The 22,029-nt window shown below is 51.5% G+C and overlaps 1 protein-coding gene and 1 non-coding gene across 7 annotated transcripts; both read right to left on the bottom strand.

The window, feature by feature from the left end:
- Positions 1-61: 61 nt before the first annotated feature.
- On the bottom strand, positions 62-18,545 carry EIF4G1 (eukaryotic translation initiation factor 4 gamma 1). Of its 6 annotated transcripts, none has more exons than XM_032631531.1 (33): positions 18,395-18,545; positions 17,518-17,574; positions 17,202-17,295; positions 16,824-16,910; positions 15,527-15,703; positions 15,198-15,297; positions 14,004-14,116; positions 13,122-13,214; positions 12,837-12,903; positions 11,693-12,514; positions 11,339-11,427; positions 11,065-11,251; positions 10,839-10,972; positions 10,552-10,710; positions 10,213-10,398; positions 9,828-10,025; positions 9,474-9,620; positions 9,025-9,261; positions 8,710-8,814; positions 8,435-8,594; positions 8,131-8,231; positions 7,208-7,310; positions 6,863-6,965; positions 6,404-6,636; positions 6,142-6,260; positions 5,844-6,016; positions 5,420-5,545; positions 5,187-5,268; positions 3,552-3,650; positions 3,304-3,438; positions 3,097-3,178; positions 2,819-2,959; positions 62-694 (listed from the first exon to the last, which is right to left on the bottom strand). In XM_032631531.1, exons 3-33 carry the CDS (start codon positions 17,259-17,261, stop codon positions 510-512), a joined length of 4,803 nt encoding a protein of 1,600 aa, XP_032487422.1. In that variant the 5' UTR covers positions 17,262-17,295; positions 17,518-17,574; positions 18,395-18,545; the 3' UTR covers positions 62-509. The 6 variants fall into 6 exon arrangements, with proteins under 6 accessions (XP_032487422.1, XP_032487420.1, XP_032487423.1 ...); XM_032631529.1 differs by having other exon boundaries at positions 10,213-10,401; positions 18,395-18,528; XM_032631532.1 differs by lacking the exon at positions 16,824-16,910 and having other exon boundaries at positions 66-694; positions 10,213-10,401; positions 18,395-18,538.
- On the bottom strand, positions 8,311-8,386 carry LOC116753721. The gene has a single exon (XR_004349823.1). It is a non-coding gene; the product is annotated as a small nucleolar RNA SNORD66 (small nucleolar RNA).
- Positions 18,546-22,029: the final 3,484 nt, after the last annotated feature.

The following is a 22,029-nucleotide window of genomic DNA, read 5'->3' as shown; positions in this document are numbered from 1 at the left end:
GCCCACCTACCCAGACCCCTTCTCCAGAGGGAGCAGGCCATAAAGCAGAGAGGCAGTGAGCTTAATTGAATTCATGTTTAATAATTACAGGCACCGTGCCCCCCCTTCCCCCTGCCCAGGCAGCAGCAGGGGTGGTGCAGGGGCTGGGGCGTATGCCCCCAGCAGCGAGGACGGCAGTCCCAAGAGTGATTTTTTCAGAAAATAAAAAAGGACCAGGGGCAGGCAGTGGTGCCCCCCCCCCCAAGACACACCAAATCTCAAGACTTTATATATATCTCTGTGCCCCAGGGGGAGGAGAGGGACACCTGGCAGCATCCCGGAGGGGAGCCCCAAGCAGCCCCAAGCCATCCTGCCTCTTCAGCCACTTTATTAACTCAGACATCGCACTACAGGCACCCACTGCCACTGCCACTGCCGCTGCCGCTGCTGCCACCCCCCCTTGCAGTCCGGGCGGCTGGCTTGGCCATCCGAGTGTCCATGGGGCTCCAAGTCCCCGGCCCCACCCACCCTCAGTTGTGGTCAGACTCCTCCTCCTCGGCCTCACGAAGCCACTTGAAGAAAGCTGTGACAGATTTAAGGGCCACACCCTTGCCCTGCTGTTCAGCGGGGTCCTTGCTACTCTCCCAACTATAGAAGGCGTCCTCCTTCACCACGTCCTCATCGTACAGCGCATCAAAGAACATCCGAAGCAGGTCTGCAAGCAGGCAGGACAGCAGTTACAGGCACGCTGCCCACAACCACTCCATCCCCCCTCCCAGGGATCCCTCCCCTAAGCTCCACTGCTGAGACAAGGCCCTGACCCACCGTGCTGACATTTGTGTGTCTGGCCATTCCAGAGTAACTATGTCTCTGACAGGATGCTTATCTCATGATCTAAGAGACTGATGTGCAAGAGTGAGTCACTTGGCCAAAACTCAGAAACCTACATGCACACCCTCAGATCCACAACCGCTGCCTATGGACAGCCTCCCACCCCCATCCCACAGCAATGGCAGCAACAGGTTATTTATCCCAAGCTTGTTCTCCAAATCCCATGCACACCCATCCCGGGGACCCTATACAATCAATTATCCACTCTGCCCTGTATTTTCAAGCCCAAGTTTCTCCCATCTAAACACAAAAGGCCTCCTTTACAACTGCTATCTCTTTACAGCCAAAAAGATCTGTCTTTTGACAAGAGATTAGTTGAATTCAAAGATTTTTGTCTATACTTGCTGTTTTCTTTTCCTCCTGATTCAGGTATTACTCTGTCCTTTCCAATCCAGATCCTGCCCCTTGCTGTACCAAATACTGTTTCTGCCAGGGTGGCCTCCGTGTTTTCACACTCCAGAGGCCCTAACTTTCAGATCTGCTCCTATGGAATCCGGGCACATCTAGCATTACAGACCACTTCCCTCTCCTAAAATCACTCTGTCCTTTGTTCATAGGGTCCTATCCTCCTTTGGTCCCTACCTGTGGAACCTCTACCTCCTCAAGGCTGTATCCCTTGGGCAATCCTATACCCTCTTGTGACTTGCACACGTGTTGCCCTGTGCCAGCAGTTCAAGAGATGGGCCTCCAGCCCTCACCTCTTCCTCTCCAAATGAAATCAGATACCCAGCTGTCTACCTGACTGACATCTCTGATCACCCCGACCAGGACCACAAACTCAACATGACCAAATCCAACTTGACCCAGTGTTCCCTACCGCCCAGTGAATGGCACCCCCCACTAACACCTCACCTGCTGAAACTATCCTGGGAGTCATATATGTCTTCCAATCTCTTACCACCCGCCCCCCAGGCCAGTGTGTGTCTTGAGTCTGCCCACCCCTCTCCCATCTCCATTGCCACCAGTGAGGCTGAGTCACCACCAACACACCCCTGATCTGCTGATCCGGCCACATTCACATTCACCCCACTCCAAAACACTCTTCCCACTAATGGCCAGGATGATCTAAAAACTAAAAAAGAATGTTTAAAATCCTTGCTTAAAATCCCATAAAGGCCCTCTCCTATCCTTAGATCAAAGCCCAAAACTCATCCCGTGGCTTACACAGCCCTGCATGACCTGGCCACATCCATCTCTCCACCCAACTTGCCTCACATACAACTGGTTGCTGTGCTCTCCCACCCACACTGGTATTCCTTCAACAGTTTTTACCTTGCATCATGTTTTCTACCTCAGAGCTTCCCTTAACACACAGTTCCTTCTTGTCAAGTCTCCCCCTCCCACTTGTCATTTAGCTCCCATGTGTCAATTCCCACTCATTCTCTGACTAGGTAAATTCTCCCAGAGAGTACCCTTGCAAGATCCATTTTCCAACATTCATCTTGACTCCATGCCAACATGGGAACTATGCTTGATTTAATCACTGCTAATTATCCCAATGTCCTGGCACATACCTGTTTGCTAAATGCATTAACCTCAGGCATGTTAACCTAAGCCTCAGTCTCCCAATATGGAAAAGGGGGGAACACCATCTACCCTAAACAATAGTTGTGAGGATTAACTGAGGCAAAGAAAAGCAGCTCAGCCCTGTACCAGGCAGAGGGAGCACAGGATACTTGGGAAACGTTACCATTTATCACCTCTGCACTCCTGGCATCTAACAGTTGGCTAGGCACAAAACAGGTAGTCAATTAACCTTCAAGGCCGAGTCTTGCACTTGTAGGTAAGGAAACAAACAAATGTTTGTTGCAGGGGAAAGGACTCAACCATCAGGATATTTTGCTCTCCAGTGACCACCCACTTCTCCTGGATTGAGACCCTTTCCACAACTGCCCCTACTATCTGGTAGTTCCTCCAGCCCACCCCATCCCTGTGGCCTGGCTCTTACTGGGGGGCTGTTCTAAGGTCACTACAAGGGCCTGGAGGGCATAGAGCGCCTGCAGCTCCTTCTGCTCGTCACATAGGTACTTCTGTAGCAGTTTCGCTCGCGCTTTCAGCACCGCAACATCCACTCGGAGAGGAGTCTCAACTACAGGGAGGGAGACAGGGATAAGTGGAATAATGCACCCTCAGCCTGGTTCAGAACTGGAGACAAAGACGAAAACCTCCCTCCCTCCATATCTGTTGGGCCCACCCTTGCCCCACCAACTCCCTGGCTCCTCTTACAGATAATTGCAGAATAGCAGACAGTTGTCATGAGAGCTCGAACTAGTGTGTTGGATGCTACCTGCTGCTCATTCACGTTGGCCTGTGCAGAAGAAAGACAAATGGCCCATAAGTTCTGAATTATGCCTGGAAGGCTCCATTCTTGCTGCCCTCACTTGCACTACCTTCTCCTTTATCTCTCTTCCCCAATATCCAGGAGAAATATACCTCTATCCAGTCAAACACCCGCTGGTTACTGCTGCCCTCCTTCAGCAGCTTCTCCAGCTGCTTGCTCAGCTCCTCAGAGGACAGCAACCTCTGGCCAGGGGCTTCTGACTCCTCTCCCAAGGTATACTCCACCTTCTGCAAGGAAAAAGGCCCACAGTTGGGAGGTAAGTGTGTCACGTGAGATGAGGGAAGAGGAAAAGGACTGGCTGACCCCAACTGCTAGAGTTAACTTAAGTCCAGCTGCAAACCTGCGCAGTGACAAAGGCACCGACATCCTGGCCTTCAGGTAAAAATTCCTTCCAGCTGAGTCCAGCCTCTCGCCACAGCATCCCCACCTTCTTGGGACCCTGGAAAACATAAGACCAACTTAGCAACTCTCTTTCTCTCCAAGAAGCTAACAGCTCCACAAATATCATCCAACAAATGCCTACTGAAAGCCCACTAGGTGCCTGCTAGCAGCTCAGAATGCTACAGAGGTACTGAATGGGAACAGTACGCCTACGGTCTAGTAACGGACACAAACGTCAGTCAAACAACCACCCCAAGTCACAAGAACTCACCCACCACCATGCTATGAGACCTGGGGGATGGCCTGAGACCTCTAGGAAAATGTCAATTAGCTGTCACAGGATTCTCAAAGAATTACTGGACCACAAAATGTAAACAACCAAATCCAAATATCTCATCCTAGCCTTCCACACTCATCTACATTTTTTTCTAAAATAGCTTAGTTTTTCATTATTGCAAGTAATAAATGCTTATGGAAGAGAAAAACATCTAACAAGTATGCTTATTTGGTTCCCAAGTCCAGAAAATTTTACAAGCAGATGTTAAGTCCCCACCCCAACCCAACACAAATCAGAAATCTTCATGTAAATGGCAGTTTGAGTTCATTTTCTGTAAAGGGCAAGAGATTCTGAAGCCATCACTGTTTTACAATAACAGACATTCAGGATGACGCCATCAACCCTTGACAAAATTACTGTACTTCATGGATTTTAAAAATGCCCATTTTAACACCACTAAAACTGAGTTGTCTCACAGTTGGCATATTACCACATTTTAAAAATATGACCATGTCTTTTCTTTCTCAGCAGTGCATACATAAGATGTTGTAGAATCTATGGCACCTTAGTCAATGAAATACATAAATAGTCCCATATGCTTTTTCTTTTAAATTATTATTTTAAATTTCTCAGAAACTATCCTGGTACATATTTCTACCTAAAACAAGTAATATGCTGCTGAAAGAACAATTCCTCTCGATTCAAAGACTTACTCCTCTAAGTTCCAGACAGCTGAACTCTTTTAAAAAACTGCACTTCCCAACAACTCACCACTACTAAGTACCACACCCGACTTGCCTTTCCCATCATTTCACCCTTCTCCTTGCTAATCAAAATTAATTTTAACAAAGCAGTTTCTGTTGTGAACGTTACCAAATAGACACCCTTTTGCAACTTCACAGTACTTAAGGCACTCCATTTCAGCTATTTTATTTCACACTTTACTTCACACTGTTGTTTTCATTAAGCTGTCGTTTCTTTTCCAACCTGTTTCCTAACTGTGTTTTTATTCACTGCTATGCTCCCAGTACCTAGTATACGGTAAATGTTCTAAAAGATGCTAGTTGAATGAATGAGTGAATCAATCAAGGGCCTAGAGCCTTAGATTCTCATTCTCCTCCAGCCTTGGCCAGAACCTACAACAGGCACTAGTCTGAGGGAGAGTGCCAGCCTCGACATTTCCTCTCCCAGGTACCCACACAGCACTACCATCCCACCAAAGGACCACGAGGCTTCAGGGTCACTGCCAGCACCCAAAACCACATGGTGGGAAGAGAAGTTCTCAACACACTACCTCTGAAAGGCTCTCTCACTCACCATGCTTTTGCATAGGAGCCCCAGGATCTCCAGCAACAGGGAAGCTGCTTTGCCCAGGGGTCTCAGAGGTTTTGTAATCTCCCTACAAGAGAAAAATCCAGTGTTGATAGCCTTCCACGCCCTCTCAACACACTATCCCATCCCTCCCTAAAGCCGGGGGTCTAAGTTGCCACACCTCCCCTCCCTCTCCTTCCTGTTTTTACCTCCCCTGAATTCCACCAAAGGGGACTAACCTGAACAGCTCCCCCATGGGCACCCCACCTTCATGCAGAATGGGCGTTACCAGTTCTGCTAGGTAGAGCCACACATGAGGGATGTCAATTTCCATGTCTTCAGCCAATTCCAGGATTTCATAGAGCCTGCAAAGAGAATTCAAAGTCAGCTAGGAGAGACAAGCTGCACTCCTACCCTCCTGCTGGGGCAAAGGCACGGCTAAAGGATCAACCGTGGAGCACTTCAGCAACACTTCCTAAACATGGGGCAATTATCTCAAACTAAGGCCGTCGTCTTCTCCTTAGATGGCTCACCCCCAACCCTGCCAAAAGTTATGTTGACCAGGATGGCTGAGGAGCCTACATTCTTACCTAAGGTTCCACGGGTCCTACAAAGGAGGGAAATTTGTGTGTATGTAAAAGTGGGAGGCCCACCAAGTCATACCCTTGGTAGTACTGAGCAGTAGAGAGGTGCCTGGCACAGAGCAGCTGGTGCAGCAGTCGCCCCATGTGCTCACGGGCAATGGCGCTGCGCTCCAGTGTGGACTCGATGCCGTGCCTCACAAAGATGAAGAGCAGCGAGGGAGAGGCCAGCTCCTGCACACACTGAACCGCCTCCTGCAGGGGCGCAGCGCACAGAAGAGAGACCAGTCACTGTCTGGCCCAGACCCTACACCCATGCCTGTCGGCACAGGCCCCTTCCCGCCCACCCTGCTGTCACTCAGACCACTCCCACTGCTTACCTTCATGTCATTGAGATGGAGGTATTCCTCAATGATGGCCCTGGATTTCTTCTCCAGCTCCTCTTCAGAGAGCGCAGCCTTCGGGGGACTCACAGGGGGCAGGGCGGCTTCTCGCTTCACTGAGCATAGAAAAACAGATCAGAGATTCTTCAATTCCAGTCTTCCTAGCAAGCAGGGTCTGGAGCCCTGAAGACACTGTCTGGGTACTAGCTAGTCCCAAACCAGCCCACACCCTTCCCTTCCCCACCCCCCAGCCCCTTACCAGCATCCCGCCCGCGGTCCCGATCCTCCGTGAGGCTAGCTGCCTTGCGCAGTCCCTCAGGCTGAGAGGGCCGCTCTCTACTCCGCTCCTCCACTTCCTTGCTGAAGCTCCGCTTGGTGGCGGGTGTCCGTGCGCGATCAAGCCGGTCACCACGGTCACCTCCCCGCTCACTCCGCTCTAGGCGGTCTCCCCGGTCCCCAGCTTTCTCACCTCGTTCCCGGCTCAAGCTACTCCTGGAAGAAAGACAGGCACATCGTCTCTCACCTGTACTGCCCACATGCACTCCTGTTTAACTATCCAACATGCTGAGCAACTGTCAGGCCTTGTTCTTGTCATCAGGTATATGCCCCAATCTCAGCCGGAAGCTCTGAGCATTACAGGTGTAAGGATTCCTATGGCAGCAGTCAAAACCCAATCAGTACTCCCAGTGTGAAAACAAAGACACCGAGGAAACCTCACCTCTGTACCACACGTCTGTTATCTGTGCTTTCTGTAGGTACTGCTTGTTGAAGGGCTGAGAAGCGATTCAAGGTACTAGTAGCTGGACGAGCAGCTTCTGATGCTGGGGAGGGAGAAAACCCAGATTAAAACCTATTTCCGTACATCCTATCTCCTACTCGCCAATTTAGGACGCTCGGTCCTAGTCCTGACACTAGAGTAGTTCAGTCCCTAGTGCCAAGTACGCACTGCCTGTATTACCTAACTAACCACTCTGTAATGAAAGCCCCTGGTACAGACAGAGAAGACGCTGCCCTCAGGAGAGCTGATTCCTAACCACCCAGCTCTTTACAGTGGCCTCCATACCTGCATCGGAGGGCTTGGCTCCTGAGCCTCCACTGCTACCCTTGCCCCAGCTCAATCGTCCTCCAGGTGCAAAGAGCTGGTTGTTAGAATCAATGGAGCCAGGCTGAGGAAGGAAAGGGAGTGAGAGTCACGGGTCTGATCCAGCCAAAGCCCCCGCCAGCCCTCACCACACACAGCCGTAAGGGGCCCAGACCAGGGGCCAGGAAAACTTTCCCTGTAAAGGGCCAGACAGTAAATATTCACTACAGACCAGGCAGTTTGAACTACTCAACTCTGCCGCTGTAGCACAAGAGCAGTCACAGACAATACTTAAAAGGGATGAGTGTGGTTATGTTCCAATAAAACTATGCACACTGAGGGCTTCCCTGGTGGCGCAGTGGTTGAGAGTCTGCCTGCCGATGCAGGGGACACGGGTTCGTGCCTCGGTCTGGGAAGATCCCACATGCCGCGGAGCGCTGAGCCTGCACTCCGCAACGGGAGAGGCCACAACAGTGAGAGACCCGCGTACCACCAAAAAAAAAAAAAAAAAAAAAAAAAAAAAAAAAATGCACACTGAAATTTAAACTTTATATAATTCCTTAACACAAAGTATCGTTCACTTTTTGATTCTTTTCAACCATTAAACAATGTAGAAAACTCTCATTCTTAGCTTGCGGGCTGTAGAGAAGGAGGGAATGGCTGGATTTGGTGTGCATGTCAGGGTGCTGACCAGTGGTCCAGACCAATGTGAATACATCCCCTAGAGCTGGCAGTCCCGTCTCTAGCAATCTAACCAGCTAAGTCTAAGGGGGAAAACTGAGCTGTCACCTTCCCAACCTCAGACAAGTGAGGGGATTAAGATCCAAACCTGTGCTTAAGGCCCATCTGACCCCTCTTTATCCTCCCATCACTGACATCAGCCCTTCCAACACACACACCCCTACCTTCGTGATCTTAGTGAGCCGTGAGGTGTCAATAGGGCGGCTGCCCTTGCTGATGGGCACTGTGTTCCAGCCACCATCATCCACAAGCGGAAGGCCACGGCCTGGGACAAAAAGGAAAGCATACTGGAATGATGGGTAAGTCCCAAGAACCCTGTTCGCGAGGGCTGCCCCCAGCCTCCCTTCCTCAGATCCTCAGTTCCATCATGGGGTCTCAGTGGCCCAGACACGTGGCACTAACAAGAAGTCATCAGTGGAAAGCACAACCCCTCACACTGTCCCTCCTCAGTCCCAGCCTCAAACTCACTGATGGGTGGGCCTGGAGGGCCACCCCGACGCTTGTCGCCGCCCTTGGCCATTAACTGCTGCACTTTTATGTGCTCCCGATGCTCCTCCATCTCAGCTTCCTTGTGGATTTGGTCAATCGTCTTGGGACCCTGGTCCCCTCGACGCGGCACCCAATTGCTCTGTGGCGACAGGCCAGTCACAAGGTAATTACATCAGACAGGGCCAGACAAAAGTGTCAGGAACTGGGACTGTGGGGTCAGAGGCAGCAAACAGTGGGAAAGAGGGGACACACACCCGTCGCAGATCCAGCACGTCTTGCAGCATAAAGCGGATTCGGGATGAAGTCTTCTTTTCCTTAATGATTTTTTCCATCTGGTTGAAATACTGATCCATCCGGGGCTAACAAGAAGCAAAGGGATCAAGTTCAGGAACTTCTAAAACTTCACCTCCAACTACAGGCCATGCCCCTCCTCAGGCCTTCAGCTCCGCCACTGTAGCTCAGTGGCACACAGTGCCACTCAGACACAACAACTGGGAAGGGTGTCTGCCAGTGGACCGCAGACCCCACGCGCTTCAGCCTGTCCTCTCCGATACCCCAGGAGCCCCTACCTTGGCCTTTTCAAAGTCCAGGTCTTTGCCAATGGTGGTGAGCAGACGGCAAAGGCATTCGAGGGACTCTTCATCATGGTTCTTAAGTAGTTTAACGACACAGTCGTGCATGATTGCCTCTGTTAACATCTTCAGCTTGAACAACTCCCCGATAAACTTGATATTCCCTAAAGAGCGCCGCCGGGCTATGTCTCGAGCCTCTTCCAGCTCTTCCTTCAGGCGTCCCCGTTCCTCTGCCTGCCGGTCATGGGACAGGGACCACATCAAAAAGACAGCCAGCCACTCAGCTAAAACTGTTCTCTCTTCCACTATCTAGATTCCTAAACCTAGCAGCAAGCACTCACGTCCTAAGGCAGAGAAACCCCCAAAACACCAATATCCCCACCCCCACTTCTGCAGCTGAGTAGCATCTGGGTGAGCAGTGGAACTGGGAATGGAGTTTCTCTCACCGTAGCAGCTTCATCCATCTCTTTTTGCTTCTTCTCAAAAACCTCATCATCATCTTTGTCTTTTTCAAACTCTTTCTGACATCGATTTAACAACAGTTTTCGGAAGTTCACAGTCACTGTTGGCTTTTCTGTAGTGGGCACTTTCAGCTGTATGTCAAAGAGAACGCCACATTCAGACTAGTCCAGGGCAGGGAAAACCCTCCAAAAGTCTTCAACTACCTGACCCAGGAAGACCTCTGGCCCTGGCTCTGCCACCAACAGCACAGGATAGAGAACCAAGAAACTGGACTCAAGAGTCTTAGGAAGAGAAGTGGGAAGCTAAACCACAAGGTTTATAAAACAGTGGAAACTAACCGCCATGAGGCAGCGGCACATGTTGGCATAGGCCACGGAGAAGTTGGGTTCTGAAATGGCCTTCTCGAAGATGAGGTCAATGACCCCTTTGAGGCGTTCCTCGGTGTCGATGGCTAGCTGCGTCACCTGCTTCATCAGCTGCTGGAACATCTGGGGTGTCAGCTTATTCAGGATGGAGCGCACCCTGCGGAACAGGTCCTGGAGAGAAGAGGAGACAGAGAAAGCATAGAATCCAGTGAGGTTTTCAGAAGAACAGGGGCTGCTGGGAGGGATGGACAAAGTAGATACCAGTGATGAGAATGGACAGAGGCAAAGAGGGCAAGGCTGGCTCAGAGGGCAGACCTTGCAAAGAAGGAATGGAGACCAAACCACGACTTGCAGGTACCTGGGTTTTGCTGCCATCAGTGTCCTCCTCCCCTCGGTCCTTATCAGTCACTGTCCGCTTGCTACTGGGTTTCCAGGCCTTCTCTGCTTTGTTCAGCTTTATATCTTCAGTCATTGACACCGTGGCAATGATCTTGCGTGGTTCCTTTCGGGGGCCCTGCTGAGATCGCCGGGGTCCCAGACCAGCCTGCTAAGCAAGGAGCGGGGACAAGAGAAGCCACGGAACTAGTCAGCACGACCTACTACCACTACCACACATCTCCAGGGCAGACTTCTCCCCACCCCCACAATGAGATACAGGAAGCCAACACCCCCAACTCCCCTTGCCAGTCCCACTCACCGGCCCTCGGGGCAGCTCCCCACCTGGCCCACCCCTCGGGGGCCCACGGCTGCTAAGGGCTGGTCGGCCAAGGTTGGCAAAGGACGGAGTGAAGTCTGGGCCACAATTTATGCCTGGAAGTCTGGCGGGATCCAGTGGCCGCAATGGTGTTTTATTGGCCTGCGAAAAGGATAGGGAAGGTATGAGAAACAGGCTAGGGCTAGCTACTGACCACTCTTTGAAGACCTCTGGCTCCTCCCCAGCCAGCCAACCTGCCCAAACTTACCCTCTCCCTTAAGCCCACCAACCTTATCCAACACCACATCACTGATATGGGGCAATCCCTCTGGCTTCTGCATACTGGCAAAGATGAACTGAAAGCCAAGCAGGAACTCACGGTCATAACGCTTTTTCTCCTCAAGGTTTAGAGGCTTCCACTGATCTGCAAGGAAAACAGGATGAACCAATCACACTGCTTTCTCCTGGGGCCCTGGTAAGCATACTCAACCCTTCTCAACCCTTCCTTCTGCATACCTGACTTATATTCATACTTCTGTTCCCCCGGCTGGATGTTCTCAGCATTTTGAATCTTGTCTTCCTTTGAGTCCCAGGTCTCGTCTGCTTCCTCTGGTCGCGGGGGCACACTGCTGCCCTCAGGCTCTGGGCTGGGATTGCTGCCTACAGGAGGCTGATTTTCTACCTCTGGTACTCCTGGGTTCACCTGTAGCCATTGGACATTTTGGTTGCAGTGTGACCGCTGTTCCATACCCAAACTTTGCCCTTCTCCCTCCGCTTTCTGATCCCTTACCTCCTTGAAGGCATCTAGAAGGTCTCCTACAGCCTCCTTCTTATTAAGCTCCTTAATTTTCCGTCTCCTCTTTGGCACAGATACTGCCACTATTTGGGGGGGAGGAGTGAGAATAACTTAAGGAGTACCCCAAACCCCTCAGAAAAATAAAAAGCAGCCACTGTACAATATTCCCTTTTTTCATCACACCTTCTCTTGACTTAGAATTCCTTAATCTAACCCTTCGGTTAGATGGAATCTAACCCTTCCATTACAGGGCTTCTATGACCCAGATACAATGTCACAAGAAGTCATCAATGAAAAAAAAGAACCACACCCAGCGTGCCCCACCTCTACCATCCAGCCACACCTTACCTTGGGTGGCTGATGCCACCTCCAAATTCTGGGACAGGTGGGCTGGGACAGGGGTGCTCTCTAGAGGGAGCGGTTCCTCTCCTCCCTTCTCACCCTCAGCTTCTCCTTCCTCTTCCTCTTCTTCCTCTTCCTCCATGTCCTCCTCCTGAGCAGGGGAAGCAGCTGGAGGAGCCACAGCTGGAGTGGCAGAAAGGATGGTGGGGGGAGCCACCGATGCTGTAGCCTCCTTGGCCTGCTCCTCTGGTTCACTGACGGGGCTTAAGTCCACAGCTGGTGGCGAGGGGGCTCCGTTGAGCAGCTCCTCAGGTTGGGCAGTTGGAGCAATGGGCATGGGGGATTCAAAGGGACAAGCCGGGGTAGTGAGAGGGGCAAGCTCCGGGCTCGACTCCAACTCTGGTTCCAAATTCTCAGATAGGACTGTGCCATTAGGCTCAGGAAGAATTTCCACCTTGTGAGATGCCAGGGGGGTGGGAACCTGGAGAGGACTGGAAGAGAACTCAGATTCTGGAACTGGTTTGCTAAGTGTCACTTCTACTTCCAGTATGGGTTCAGCGAGGGGAGTGGGTTCTGGAGAGAGGCAATATGGCTCCCCAGTTTCAGGGGGCATGGGGGTTGATTCTTCTACAGATGTTTGTATCATCCCCGTTGTCATAGTGTCCCCAGGAATAGGGAGTACTGTGAGATTAGGCTCAGACCCCGGTTCCAAGACTGGGGGTGGTGATGGGGTTGGAGAAGGTGATGAAGGCTGGGATTCTGAAGGGCTGTGCTCTGGGCCAGGCAGTCCTGGCCGCTCCCCAATGATTGCTCCCTGCGACCGGTCATCTGCACCATAGGAAGAACGAGTAATTAGAGGCAAGTCCTTCACTGCTACTGCTCTTCCTCCTCCCAGCCAAGCATTCCCAACCTAACAGCCCCCTACACACACACCAGTCTTCTCCCACCTAGGTCTTTTCCATTCTCACTCAAAATCCAATCTACCCTAAAATCTGACTACCTGACACCTAGTTCTTCTCTGAAAAGAAAACAGGATGAACCAATCACACTGCTTTCTCTGGCACCCAGTTCAAGTCACTCCACTTCCTTGGTTTTTTAAATGTTCACACTCCTTTTCCCCATAAAGGCTCTGCCCCACCTGCTTACTTACCTGGCCGGACAACAACAGCAACCTGGGGTGTCTCCCCATTAGCCTGAGGCTCCAGACCACCTCCCGTCTGCAGGACACAAAGGGTTACCAAGTTTGCCCTGAAGAGTCCCACAACCCTTCTTTACTAGAGCCATTTCTACTTTAGCCGCCTAGAAATCCAGGAAAGCAGGGAAATAAATCCCTTATTTATTGAAGAAATAAGTAAGTTGAAGAAAAAGATCCAGGGACCTAGGAGTCCAGGGCAGAACAGCCATCCCAGCCAGGGCATCACTCAAAGAACAGTACCTGGGGAGGGGTGGGTGTGGAGGCAGTGCGGGCCCCAGACATGATCTCCTCCGTGATATCCTTCCCTCCTTGGTTTGGGTCTCGAATTCGGATCTGGGGGAAAAGAAAGCTACAGGATGAGTGGGAAGCAGGAGGAACCCACCTCTCCACCCTGCCCCACTCCTAGGACTCCCCACCCCTCACTGAGAAGCAGGCAGGTGGGTGCCAGAAACTCCATGAGTTCTACTGTCAACCCATCCAGCTGCTCTTATAGTCTCCTCTTGGCCGCTACCCCTAAGACACCCTTGACCTCACAGCAGCCACGTACATCACAATGCTCCTCCCTCCCTCATCCCTGCCCAACCAGAAGTCCCCAAGAAGTGGCTGCATGCCCTGGGGCCCAGGACCCCCATATAGCACCCATCCGGCTCACTTGTGTCTAGTCTGCTTGATCTCTGGGGGCAGAGACCAGATCCAGTGGGTGGAGCGAGGGTGACTCAGCGGCTTCCCCAGCCCTGGCACCCTATTCTGGGCACCACGCCCAGGGCTTGAGGACCGAGCAGAGGCGGAGGCCTCAAGAGCTTCCAGGACTGGGGGGTGGGGCCACAGAAAGCAAACCATTTCCAAGGCAAGCCACCAGAAACCCAAAACCAAACTTAGATGTTACGGACCCAGGACCCAGGTCTCTAAGGAATTTCCCCACCAGACACTCCAATCTTCCAGTAAGCTTCTTCTACACGGAAATCTTAGCACCTTACAAAGAACCTAAGCACTTCACAGATCCCCATTCTCTGCCTACTCTCAGCTGAAGATCTCCCTCAATTTCCTGCTCCCTGACCCACAATGTGCCTGACCTTGATTCTCCCTTTCCCAGATATCCTAGAGCCCCCTGCTGCTACTCACCGTCTTCCGCTCCCTCTTGGGAGCAATCTGGGGTGGCTGGTTCATCAAAACCGGCGGGGGAGCCACACCAGTGGGAAATTGCTGCACACCCTGGGCTGGGTAGTAGGCGCCAGCTTCAGGGGCGGGAGGGACACGGAAAGGAAGAACAGTGGCAGGGTCAGAGCCCAACCACATACAAATGCCTGCTTGAACACCTCCCACCCCCTGGAGAACCTCTCATCACCCACAGCTGGCCCCTCGCCCTGCCCCACCCTCCTCCCCAAGGGAATGAGGTGTCTATCAAAGCTGGGAAACCAGTCTGAACTGCGTTTACAAGAATTCCTAACACTGACACACACACCCCTTGTAGGCAGGCACTTCTTCCCCACCACACACCAGCTACCAGGACTATGTCTGCTCCTCTTCTACCCCGTAAGGTAACACGTATGCACCCCACCCCCAGCAAAACACACACATATACTCTGAGAGAGCAGCAACTACTTAACCTGAAACAGAATCAGGTCTTTGGCTGGGAATGATAAAAACAGATTTGCCAACCCTGTTCCATTCAACCTGAGTCCAATTCCAGTCTCCAGCCCTTTGCTAAGGGGCAAGGAAACAAAAAGTAACATTATGAACCAGGCCCAGGATGAGAAAAATTCCTTAAAGCAATGGTCTCCAAAATGGGATACATTCTTTAATATCATCCATAACCTCCACTTGTTTGTTTCTGACAAGCAACATTAAGTGCTATTTGTCTAAATTATGCATACGTATAACAAACAAAAACATACATTAAAAGTACATACTCAAAATTTTTCCTGATGGTCAAAAAATTTTGGAAACCACTGCCATAAAGAACAGACTAATCCTTTCCTAGAATATAAACGAAAAACAGCTACAGAAACCTCTCAGATCCACGTTACATGGGCTCCCCCCAACCATGGAACGAGTGTCACAGGGAATATTTACTAATACGCCTTCAAACTAGTGCTTGAACTGTATTCCTTGACATGGGGAGGACTCCAACTCTCAGCAACAGTATAAAATCCTCTCCGTACCACCCCCCAACACCAGTTACATATTAAGCACCAATCCCTGCTACCCCTGTCATTTTTAGACCAAGAAACAAGGCTGGGAAGGGTCTTAGCAATTAATAGGTGAGTTTAGATGCTCCCTGGGACTCACTCACACCTGACTCCCTCCCCTGCTTACCGTAGGTCCCAAACTCTGTAGGGCTTGCACCCGGATAGAAGCTTGGGGCTCCCGGCTGCACGGGATACTGCTGTGTCGGGACAACATATGTGGAACGCCCCTGGTGGAGGGGAAGGGGGAGAAGGAGGGGAGAGGAGTTGACGGAGCTACGAATACCATATCAGACTACAAAGAGAATATAAGGCAAGACAGGACAAGCCAACTCTAGGCAATGACCAGAAGAAAGTTCCACCTCTGGAGAAGAGATGGGACTGGGGGGTCAGGGTAAGGAAAGTGGGAGTTGGGGTACAAGGTTGTGTGGCCTCCAGCCCCCAAGCCTCCAGCCTCACCTGTCCAGGGATGTAGTAGGCCCCCTGGGAGGCTGGGTAGGAGATCTGGGAAGGGATCATCATTACTTGGGATCCAGCAGGGTAGACATGGGCAGCTGGGCCAGGGCGGGCGGGGGCTGCACTCTGCACTCGGGAAGCTGCACTGCTCGGGGGCTGGGCCCGGCTAGGGTAGAAGTGCTGTCAGGAGGGAGGAAGGCAGTTGGCACTGGGAAGGGGAGGAAGTGGACAGCAAAATGGCCATTCTGCTATATCTCTAGTCTGGACAGAAGTGCCAGGGGCTTTGGAGCATGGGGACCAACACTTCCAAGATTCACCTGACCAACTGATGTTTAAGTGGCCTCTTGTACTCACAATGTGCCCTCCAAACTCAGATACACACTTTGCACTCTGCATATTTACTCCCTCCTTGCCATGCATACTCATGTCACCTCCTCCAGTCCATCCTTCAGCAGAGGCTTCCTAACACCCAGATGCATCATGCCTAAGTAAAGCCTTTTTCAGCAACATACTCCCCAGCATGCACTGCTCCACCCTAAGGTACTGAGGAGCTAACTGCTAACATGCAAGTCTCCCAGTTCCCAGATACGCGCTATGCAAGATTTAGCCCCTAACATGCATTGGTCAGCCTCAGAATGACAACCTGGACAGCAAACAAGTCCCCACCCTGAGGAACCCCAGTCCCTGTCTCTAGCCCCTGACTAGGGTGGAGGGTAATGGTGAGACCAGGAGAGAGTCCAGGATTAGCAAAGGGGTATTACCTGCAGAGACCTGAATCCTCCCTGAGAGCACATGGGGACAGGAAAGAAGAGAATTATCCCCAAGGTGAGGGGAAAAGATGAAGGAAAATATGAAGGACGCAGGACAAGAATCCTCTCCCACTTAATGAGGAAGAATTTAGGGAACAGAGAAAGGCAAGAACCAGCTGGAGTGTTTATCTTCCCACAGTCCAAAGAGAAAGAAGGGATGGGGAATGGAGCAATGGCAACCTCCCAGTAAAAGGAGGAAATAGGAAAGCAGGGCCCAAAGAGCTGGCAGCAGGGCCCAACACTGCCCCCAATTCTTAAGGCACCAGGACCACTAGTAATGCCATCCCCACCGACCACATACTAACCGAGGAGCCAGCCACCGTAAGTAATCAACAGTGCGAAGTGCAGAGCCCCATGAAAGAACACATAGCAACTGTCAGGAAACTGGGGCAGGTACAGGGCCTCCGTAGTTTCCATCCTAGGCCCAAACTGGCCTAAGCTTTACGTGGCTCCCACCCATGTCCCCTACTCCCCTCCCCACAGCCCCTCACCTGGCGGGGCTGAGAAGGCGTGTTCATTTGTGTCGCTTGAGGCGTACTGAACACCACCGGTGCTGTCTGCCCCGGGGGAAACGCTGGCTGAAGGGGGGAGACCAGATTTCAGCAAGAGGGGAAACCCAGGTGGGGCAGAAACTCAAGCTGGTGAAGGGGGCAGATCTGTGGCAAGAGCCTCAACAGTCCACATATACCCTCCCCATGACAGCCCCTGGGAACAGCCCAGGGGCCATGTCTCAATTTGGCAGCAGGAAGCTGCACTTTGCCCTGACACAGAAAGGGGTGGGAAAATCCAGAGGCTGGAACCTGTTCCTGACCCGGCTGCCTGGTCTCCCCAACCTGCACCCCAGTCACTGCTAATTCCTCCCTAATTACCTGTGGGAGTCCAGGGGATGGGGCAGGTGGGGGGCCTGTGGGCTGTGGAGCTTTGTTCATTTCATTTGGTGCCACATCAGGGTCCCCCCAGCACCTGTTGGGAAAGAGAGGAGCTCAGAAAGGGGAAGGGACCCAAGCTGAAGGCAAATGGAGTGGGGGAAGGGCTGAAGCAAGGGCTGGGGCCCGCAGTGAGCCCCGGAGGCGCCAAGCGGGTGAAGGAACATTAAAGACCCAGCTTACGCCCCCACCAACACCCTGTCAAACCCACACCGCCTCCAACCACCCCCCTGGCCTGCTGAAACAGCCCCTGACTCACCCCCTCGGTTAAGAATAAATCCACGGTGCGGCCTACAGGTTCTGGGCATCCGAGGGCCTGGGGTTGGGAGGTGAGGGGTATCAACCTGGCTCCGCGGGGCCCAAGACCAACCAGACCGGAAATTCCAGGTCTCGCTGGCACCAGGCTCCCGGATCACAAACGGAGCTAGCAGCTTCGGCCGTGGTGTCCCCACCCCCCACCCGGGGACACCGGGTTCGGGGCCTGGCCCGGGGGCACACGAGGCACGCCTGCCGCGGGTGACCGCGGGGGCACCCGCGCGGGGCCAGAGACGAGGCCTGCCGCTGCCCAAGAGTGGAGGCCAGGAAGGGCGGTAGTCGGGCCGTAAAAGGCCAGGCGGGCGGCGGCCGAAGAGGAGCCGGTTTGAAGCAAGTGAGGGTCGGCCCGGAGGGCGGGCGGGGCCGGGGGCTCCTCCCTGCCCGCCGCCGCCGCCTCCTTCCCCTGCGCCCTCCCTGCGCAGCGCCGGCCAGTGCCAAAGAACAACGTGTCACTTCCCGGCGGCCGGGCCGCAAAGGGGGGAGGGGGCGGCGGGCCGGGAGCCGCGGTGCCTGCGCCCGCGGGGCCTCCTCGGGTCGGACCGAGGTGGCACTTAGCGGCCGGGGAACCCGGCGCCCTCCCAGCCCGCGGGGACCGCATATTCCGGCCCCGCGCTCCCCCACCCCCACCCAGCAGCCAGGCCGGGCCAGGCCGGGCACACGTGGGCCGGGGATCAGGCCCTGGCGGGCCGGGGCCCGGGCTTGGGCCACGGGGCCAGGGCGCCGGGGCGGCGGCGCAGGGTAGCCGGTCCGGGCCCGGATGGCGGCGGATGCGGGGGGAGGGGGTGGGGGGGCCGGGTCGGGCCCGGACATGGCGGCTTTACCTTCAGTCTCCTTCAGTCCGCGCGGCCGAGCCCCACGCAGCCGCACAGACGTAGTCCACAACCATTTCCGGCTCCCCGCACGGATCCCGCTCGGCGGCCACCGCTTCTCCGCAGGCGCAGCCGGCGCCCCCACGTGACCGGCGCAGAGGGCGGGGCTTCGCCCAGCGCCGTGGAGCACATGGGATTTGCCCCGCCTCGTCATGTGACAGCCACTGCCCGCCCCGTGTCCCCTCCCGAACTTTGGAACTCCCCAGACCGAATCCCCTCTGCGTCTCTGTTCCGCGGTTCATTCATACTTCGAGCAAGTATTTATTGACTGCATACTGTGTGCTAGGCGAAGTGCTGGCTGAGGGCTGAGAACACTGAAATTAAAGACTCAGTCCTGCGGAAGTAAATCTTGGACAAATACGGAAAGAAATACGAATTAGGCAGCTTTGAAATAATGTAACTTTGATCACTGAAAGACCTATTAAACTGAATGTTACACTAAAAGGATTGAAACATTCTAAGTAGGGAATTAGTAGATTTGTCTTTTATAGAGATCGGCCACTCCCAGGGAGGGACTAAAACCAATCACGGAAAGTTCAAATAGTGATGGAAAAAGTAATCCAAGACCTCTCCTTGCCCGATAGCCAAGATTTTGAACCGCCTGAAGGGACACACTAGAGCCACATCTAGTTACTCAGAGTCAGCCTGGATTTTAATCCAAACTCTGCCACTTACTCCCCTGGCGATGTACCTACTATCTACCTACTTAATACCTGTTGTAAAATGGGGATATTTGAAACGAGGCAGTCTGGCTCAGTTCTGGGCTTTTACCCATCGTGCTTTCACGCCATTGGATTGTGAGGATTAAAGGAATTAATTTTTGTGAAAGTGCTTAAAACTGTGCCTAGGTATCTAGCTCTGTTTTCTCTCTCTCCTCCCCACCCCCGTCTCTGTATACAAACACATATAATCTCAAAAGAAAACATTTTCTTTGCACCAATGATGAACTGGTCACTCAATATATGACCTTTGTGATCTCACTTAATCCTCACAATTTCTTACAAAATGGGTTGTATTATTATTCCCATTATATCTGAGTAACTGAAACTCCAAAGAAAGGAGAGCAAAATAGACACACAGAGGAGGAACCATAAGGAGAATGAAAATGCAGATCTAGAGTGTTCTCTGTTACACTCTTCACTTGACTTCTGTGACTTTATCATGTATGGCTGGCTCCCTTCTCTACTCTTCTCATTTCTCTTTCTCCCTAAGCAAACTAATAAATAAAAATCAGTTACTGCCTGCATGCCAATTCGTTCCTAGCTCAGAAATCATTCTCGAATTCCAGTCAGAACAAGGTACTACCTAAAAGACATCTTCAGGGCTTCCCTGGTGGCGCAGTGGTTGAGAGTCTGCCTGCCGATGCAGGGGACACGGGTCCACGCCCCAGTCCAGGAAGATCCCACATGCCGCGGAGCGGCTGGGCCCGTGAGCCATGGCCGCTGAGCCTGCGCGTCCGGAGCCTGTGCTCCACAAGGCGAGAGGCCACAACAGTGAGAGGCCTGCGTACCACAAAAAAAAAAAAAAAAAAAGACATCTTCACCTAGTCACCTCACAGGCATCTTAAATTGTGTATGCCCAGGTAGAAATGCATCATCTCTCCCCACTGGATAGAGTCCTCCTTTTGCTCCCAAACATGTTTTGCTCATGTATTCTTTTTTATGAATAAGTGCCTAACCAGAAAATTTGGGATTCATCCTACATTCCTTCCCATACACATCTCATCAGACATCAGGTCCTATTGGTGTTTGCATCAAAATCAAGTCCTGTTGATTTTGTCTTTAAAAGCACTTCTGCCCTTCCCCCCTCCCCATTTCTACTGCCATAATTCAGTTCATTTCCCTTGCCTGGTCTCCAAGCCTCCATGGTGAGCTTTCTCACCCAGATAGCTAGCTGACCATGTCATTTTCCTGCTCTCATTCATTGGTCCCCATTGAGAGACACTGTCAATTTCTTAGCACAACAAAGCTCTTCTAAACCTCATCAGCCTGTGTCTCTTATCTCCTACCACAGTTTCCCATAGCTCTATACACAGCCAAACCAAACTATCCATGGTTTCTGAAAACAAATAGCTTGTCTGCCTTTTGCTTTTCCTACTCCTTTAGCTATATCCTGCCTTCTTTTCCTCTGGATAAACTCATTTTTCTCCAAGAATCAGTTTCCTCAAAAATCTCCCCTCACTTACCTGGGCACTTAGGCCCTATTTCAGTGATCCTAGAATAACTTGTTCACACTCCAGTACAACATAATTATTTTCTTTTTCATTATATAAGCTTTGTGAGGATTTGCTTTTCTATATTTGCATATCCACAAACTAAAATAATGTCCAATGCAGAATAAGTAAGTCTCCATTGATATCTATTGCTGAATGACATTAAATGTGAAAGGTTAAGAGCCACTGTGAAAATTTCTTACTCTAAAGTACAATCACTGACTTGGATAGAGAATTATCCTTTTATTTATGTTTTCCAGTTTGCAATCACTTTCTAATTTTGTTTCATGTTTTAAAACTTTATTTAGGTATGTTATAAACTGCACATGTTTAAAATGTACAGGGAATTCCCTGGCAGTCCAGTGGTTAGGACTCTGTGCTCTCCCTGCTGAGGGCCTGGGTTCAATCCCTGGCTGGGGAACTAAGATCCCACAAGCCATGCAGCCAAAAAAAAAAGAAAAAGTACAAGTTGATGAGTTTTGACAGATATGTTGAATATCATCACCACCACTACCACAATCAAGATACTGACCAATTCCATCACTCTCAAAAGTCTTCTTCCTTTGGAATCATCTTTCTCTTCACTCCAATCCACAGATAACCACTGATCTGCTGTCATTAGAATTGTATATAAATGAACTGATAGAGTATGTACTCTTTTCTTTTTTTATTCTTGTACTTTTTAAAAATCTGGATTCTTTCATGCAAAATAATAAATTTGACATTCATTCATGTTGTTATTTGTGTCACTGTTTTTTTGGCTGCCCTGTGCGGCTTGTGGGATTTTAGTTCCCCCGACCAGGGACTGAACCTGGGCCTCCGGCAGTGAGAGCGCAGAGTCCTAACCACTGGACCGCCAGGGAATTTCCCTTGTGTCACTTTTTATTGTTGAGGAATGTTCCACTGGATGGAAATCACTTTCTAATTTCTTAACATCACCACCATTAGAAATCAGGTAAGACAATTACTATATCCCCAATGTAGAGATAATAGAGGCTTATCACACTGATTTGCTTAAGACAGTTCCCATTAAAGGGGCTTTACAGGTCTGCTGACTCCCAAGTCCAGCATTTCCACCTTTTATACAGGTTTTACACAGGCTGCTAAGTGAGACTAGAGGGAAGACTATGGAGATACTCCATCCAAAGCTGCTGCTTCTCCAGCCTAGCCAAGAGCTTGGACTACTATAGGGTCCACAAGTCTCCAAGGCTACAGAGACTGATTAACTGTGAGAAGGGCATGGGCCTTGGAGTCAGATGGACTTAGATTCCAATCCTGGCTCTACTACTTACTATGTGGTCCTGAACAAGTTACTGAACCTCTCTGAACTTTACATTCCTCACCAAAACACAGGGATAATACCTACCTCTCAAAG

The sequence above is a fragment of the Phocoena sinus genome, chromosome 4, assembly GCF_008692025.1.
Source record: "Phocoena sinus isolate mPhoSin1 chromosome 4, mPhoSin1.pri, whole genome shotgun sequence".
Lineage (NCBI taxonomy): Eukaryota > Metazoa > Chordata > Mammalia > Artiodactyla > Phocoenidae > Phocoena > Phocoena sinus.
Note: the sequence above shows the minus strand (reverse complement) of the source record. Positions and strands in the feature narration are given on the sequence as shown.

What these genes read in the sequence shown, in the direction of transcription:
- EIF4G1 (XM_032631529.1), bottom strand. Translation starts at nt 17,261, where the DNA reads ATGAACAAAGCTCCACAGCCCACAGGCCCCCCACCTGCCCCATCCCCT. An exon ending in TTCTAGATGCCTTCAAGGAG is followed by an intron (nt 11,252 to 11,338) that starts GTAAGGGATCAG and finishes CAATGGCTACAG; the next exon opens with GTGAACCCAGGAGTACCAGA. An exon ending in AACAGACGTGTGGTACAGAG is followed by an intron (nt 6,637 to 6,862) that starts GTGAGGTTTCCT and finishes TCTTTCTTCCAG; the next exon opens with GAGTAGCTTGAGCCGGGAAC.